Here is a 5,516-nt window from a genome sequence, read left to right on the forward strand (position 1 = left end):
GGCCCCTCGTGGGGTGTCTCCCAGAGCCGCTGCCCCTACCCTGGTCACGGCCGTTGCGGGGCAAAGTGACCGCACTGCGACTCCGAGCCAGGAAAGAGAGGGTGGGCGTCATCAGACGATCCACTATGCTGCTCTCCCATGCACTCAGCTGCAGGCTGCGATCTGCGGGGAGAACACCGGAGAAGCAGGTCACTGCAGGCGGAGGTATAGGAGGGGACAGGTACTGTCCTCAAGATGAGCCCAAGGATTCTCATCCAGAATGAATCTCCTGTTGAGTCACACGGGGCCACACTTGTCCTTCCTGAGATCTGGACCTCCACTGCCTACCCAGACAAGAAAACACTTCCCCGGGTAACACCCTGCATGGCTTCAGGATTCTGCCTACCACTGTCCCCAGATGAAGTGGCTCGGAACTGTGAGCATAAGAAGCAGCCCTGCAGGATTGGTGGAAGACCCAATCCACCTCTTCCATGTCCCTCTGTAGGGTCCTGCCTCTTCTACTCTCAGAGTACTGGTCTGGGGCAGGCATGAGCCTGTGCACTTGGGACAGCGAGGATCCTTGGTTCCTCTGATCCAGTCTCTAGAAGTCCTGTGCCAGGGTGAGGCTGCTAGGGGGCCTGGCTGCCCTAGGCCACCCTGCTCTGTCTCCTCAGCTGCTGGGTTATTTTTAAGCGTCAGTCAGGTGGGGTTGGTGCAGCAGCTGATTTGGTTGCTAGGCAACAAAGCAACCAAATAAAAGCTAAAGAAACTTATAAATAACTCCTACCATGGCTCCTTTCATATGTAAGCACCAGGGCATGGTGGGAATGCAGGGACTGTGCCACCCTGGTTAGCCACAGCTCTGGAACTAGCCAAGGTCTTGGCTGGGGCTCTGAAGGCAGAGTGGGGCAGGGTTGTATGGACCTCCAGGGTGGAGCCAGAATGACCCCCACACAGCACCCAGGCCAATCTGACACATGGGGGTAAGGCCATCTGTCTCGAGTTGGCCCAGGCCAGCTGGCTGTGGTTGGGGATAAGGCTGCCAGGCTATTCCCACTCTCAGCCACCACCCCAACTTGCTCTTGAGGCTCCTGCCAGGATTTCTGCCCTGTGGGCCATTGTCCTTTGTCTCTGTTCTCCTCTCCTGCAGGGCACAACTCTGTCCTCAGGGTCCAGACCCAAATGCCGGCTCCCCAGAAGGGCATAACACCCTGGTTGGGATCAAATGGGGATGGGGACCTGGAGTCTGTGAGGGCTCCAGGGACTGATGTTCTGGCTGGCTCTGGAGGACGCCTGGTAGGGCTACAAGGGGCTCTAGAGGGGGAAGGCTGGGCCTTCTCTTACTTCTACTGGGGGAGTTCCAGAGCGTGGCAGAGGACTTTGAGAGCCGCTTGTTGATTATAGAGTCCACGTGTTTGGGCAGGTTTACTGCCGACACGGAGCACCTGCTCCCACCTGGAGGGGAAAAGACACGGCATTAGGGCCGGGCCAGACAGGAGCCAGGGGGGGCACTGAGGCCTTCCATGCAGGATGCTCCGAGAGCAGGGTGGGAGAGGGAGGAGTGGGCAGGCTAGGATGGGGAGGAGGAGGCAGATTTGGCCCTGGGAGGCGGAGGATGAGGGGTAGGTGATCAGAGACAACTTGGGTTGGGGGAGCCGACAGAGAATGAGCAGAGGGAGGAAATGGTGTGACTCTAGAAAAACTACAGCCTTCCTGGCCAGACCAAAGGAAGCCATTCCCTAGGCTGGGTGCTGCAACCCCTCCCCACAACCACCCAGCATTGGCACTTGCTGATACTGCCCAGCCAAGGCACTATGGATACAACACCCACATACTGGGACAATGCAGACGTTCCTGAACAGAAGAACCCACACACAATCACTAGCACAAATTCACATATTCATCCAGACACACAAAGACAAAGACATGCAGACACAGGCATATAGAGTGGTAGGTACTTATGCATATGCACATGTGTGTGCAGACATGCACAGACAGAAACACGAATAGCAGACAATGTGTCAGACCCAGATGCACACAAAGCATGAATACACTGAAGCAACCTGACCATGGCTGATATTTATAACAGCTAGCATTCATGGATGCTTACCATGTGCCAGGCACTGTGCTGGGCACCACACACCTGTTACCTCACTTGATTCTCCAAACATCTACCTACAATCTCGGAGGCAAGTAGTATTGTTATCCCCATTTCATGATGAAGAAAGTGAGATGTCGAGAAGTTAAAGGTCACAGCACAAGTGCCAGAGCTGGAGCCCCAGTCTGTCTGACTTAGGAGCCCTCACTGAGGTACACAAGGCCACAAATACACCATTGCAAACACATCAAGCTACACAAAACAGATCCATGAGCACATACGCTAGAAGGTAAGAGCTAGAAATACTGAATTTTGCCATTGCATAAAGACATCCAAACACAGTGGTACATACATGCTGGCAAAGAATCAGACCAAAATCTATGATGAGTCTACATGAAGATAACTCAAAGACAAAAATCTACCTTCCAAGAGAGGGGGTGACAGTTTTCTTTAAATATCCAGTGTCTGCAGGGCATTAAAATCCTCTTTTATGTATCATCAACTAATAGTAATTGACAGGAGGAAAGAAGACTACTCCTAAAATGACAGAGGTTTGAAGAGCAAACCAAATGGAGAGAATCCATCTCTGATTTGATAGTGGAAGGGACGATTCAGTTTACAGACCACTCCAGAAGACACAAGTCACGAGAAGCCAGACACACCTGGTGCAGGGAGCCACCACCTCCTTATATGGAAGTTGGCCCCTTCCCCACTTTGCCAGGCCTCAGCCTCGCCCACCCACCCATCAGCCCTTCCAGGCCACTCACTGGTCTTATGTCCTGGGGAGCTGTGGTGCAGGGCCCCTGCCCAGGACCAGCGCTGCTGCCGGATTTCAGCCCACGTCTTCTTCACTGACCGCTGGATGGCTGCTTCATAGCGCTCCTGGAGAGAAGTCTGGGCTCAGAATCATCTACTACATCTAAGAGAAAGCCTTATTTCTCCTGTGACAGTGCCTCCCCCTACCCAAGCTTTTCCTGACTCATTGCAGGTAACCAGGGTTACTGAATCCTTGCTGTGATTAAGGATATGTGCAATAGATCCCTTTGGACTTCTTGGAGAGTTTTTCACTGTGCCTGAGTCATTTCCTGGGTGTTCTGAGCTGTTTCTCTGAGGATGGGGTGGGACTCTCGCTGCCTAGAACTCCTAGGCAGAGCTATGTCCCACTGGCAGGGAGGGTCCTGACCTTGGGGATGTTTCCCCTTTAGCCTGAGGCCACCTGGCAGGGTCAGGCATCTACCCATGTGGCAGTGCTAGGCACATACACACAACCTATGCTACACACACACACACACACACACATACACACACACACGGGCACAGTCACAGGGACCCCACAGTGGCATGTAGGGGAGCAAAGGTGGCCCAGGGTCACAGATGGGACCAGTGGAGACATGAATACCCATGTGCATACAACTTCCAGTACAAAGACATGCAGGCCCCAGCGTGCAGAGCTGTGCAGGCCCAGTACCAACCAGCACCTATGCACCTTGTTTTTCTCCAGCTTCTGCCGCTGTCGCTCCTCCAGGGCAGCTCGGCGTTGCTCAGCTTTAAGTCGCTGTTCCTCCAACCGCCGACGGCGCTCCTGGAGCTGCTTCTCCCGCAGGGCCTTGGCCTTCTCCTCCTTCTCCAGCCACACTGCCTTCTTGGCCGCTGCGTGGGGGTGGGAGGGGAAAGGTGCCAGGCGTGTGAGGGGTTCTGCAGCAGGTCTGGGCCAGACACCTCCCTGAGACCCTAGCCCAGGTAGTCTGTCTCCTGCCTGCCTAGGTGGAGCCTCCACTCCCAGACCCCCTCTCACATTGAAGGGCTTCCTAAAGACAGGCTTCACAGGAGGCCTATTTCTCCAGCATTGGCCTCTGGTTTCTCGGGACTGAAGGAGAAAGGGGCTCTTCAATGCAAGATCCCCATCTGACTTGACTGGACAGATATCCATGTATTGTGGTTAAGAGCATGGATCTGGGTTGCGATGAGGCCTCTGGGTTTGAATCTCAGCTACTACACTAGCTGTGACTTCATCTCTCTGAGCCTCAAAATGGGCGGAGAGGGTTAAAGGAGACATGCAGAGTGCACATGAAGCGTTCCAGCAGCAGCAGCAGCATCATTCACAGGATGCTAAAGGTGATGATGACCGTGAAGGGGACGACGACGCCTCCACACTCACCCAGGTACTTGGCCCGCTCTTCTCGCCGCTCCTTTGCCAGCTTGTGTCTCTCTCCTGACTTCTTTACATCTTAGAAGGAACATGAGCTGGTCGAAATGTCTCCCCAAGGAGCAGTCAGCCTGGGGATCCCTCTGCCCTGCCCCTCTCCCCCTTCATCTTCTCTAGGGAAAAGGGGATTCCCTCAGGCAGCACTGCCCAGTGCTAGAACATGAGCCAAGGGGTTTGGACCCAAGACCAGGGACTTCACACATACCTTGCTTGGTGGGGGGGCTGTCGGAGGCTGGCACTGCAGTTGGGGATCGCTGGCTGCTCCTTCGAGAAGGCCTGGCATCCTGTGGGCCTGTGGCTGGTGGGGTGGGTCCCCTGCTTTTTGTTTCTGAAGAAGGGAATTCTTCTTGCAGGGGGGCTGGCCTAGGCATCACCTGCCCTGGTGGACTCTCTGGTCCCACTGGGAGCTGTTTAGGGCTAGAGGCATTCTTCATGGCAGGAGGGGTGTCCGGGGGAGTGTCTGGGACCAGGGCTGACATTGGTGGTGGCGGTGGTGGGGGTGAAGGGTCTCCTTCTGGAGAAGGTCTTGGCTCTGGGGGGATTCTGGCTATCATAGCTGAAAGACCAACACAAGAGAGGAGTGAGGGTCAGATTGTATATCTGGACCATTGGTTCAATACAGAGCTATCTCCCTTGCCCAGTGGACTTATTCATTTGTTGGGTCCAGTGTGGACCAGACATTAATGACATAATGGTGGAGAAACAGCAGAATCTCCGACTTTGAGGAGCGTGCCCTTCGGCAGGGCAAATAAATAGCAAGGTGGTTCCAGGAGAGGGTAAGCACCACATCCTGAGCAGCACTGCAGAGATGGTGGACCTGCATTTGAAGCAGCAGCCAAGCTGAGATCACTAGGATGAGTCGGAGTTGGCAAAGCAAGGAGAAGAGGGTTCTGGCAGAGAACAACATGTGCACGGGTGGAAAGGAGGAGGGTGTGTTGGAAAAACTGAGAAAAAGTTTGAAGCCCTTGTTCATGCACCAAATGGTAATGACTGTTTTTCATGTCTTCAACCTCACCCTTCCACTCTACCTCTGGACCTCAGTGCCCAGGCCAAGGTCTGGTTCATAGAGGGTATCTGTGCAGGACACATGGGATTGACTAGGAGGAAGAACAGAAGCATGGGCACAAGTAGGATGCCTGTGTTGCTGGAGTCCCCAGTGCAGCGGACAACCAGCTCCATCTACTTCTATTTTGCAGTCTTTCTTTTTTTTCCCCAGCCGCCCTCAGTTTCTTC

General features: G+C 54.2%; 1 protein-coding gene across 1 annotated transcript in view; it reads right to left on the reverse strand.

Moving 5' to 3' along the window:
- The window catches only part of Map7d1 (MAP7 domain containing 1), a 10,377-nt gene extending 5,506 nt beyond the window's left edge, over positions 1-4,871 (reverse strand). The window contains exons 1-6 of the mRNA XM_015484748.2: positions 4,489-4,871; positions 4,236-4,304; positions 3,564-3,727; positions 2,845-2,959; positions 1,324-1,434; positions 5-162 (exon numbers count right to left, since the gene is read on the reverse strand). Of these exons, the coding sequence (XP_015340234.1) occupies positions 5-162; positions 1,324-1,434; positions 2,845-2,959; positions 3,564-3,727; positions 4,236-4,304; positions 4,489-4,837 (966 nt within the window). The 5' untranslated portion in view covers positions 4,838-4,871. The remainder of the gene's footprint in view (positions 1-4; positions 163-1,323; positions 1,435-2,844; positions 2,960-3,563; positions 3,728-4,235; positions 4,305-4,488) is intronic.
- Positions 4,872-5,516: the final 645 nt, after the last annotated feature.

The sequence above is a fragment of the Marmota marmota genome, unplaced genomic scaffold, assembly GCF_001458135.2.
Source record: "Marmota marmota marmota unplaced genomic scaffold, marMar, whole genome shotgun sequence".
Lineage (NCBI taxonomy): Eukaryota > Metazoa > Chordata > Mammalia > Rodentia > Sciuridae > Marmota > Marmota marmota.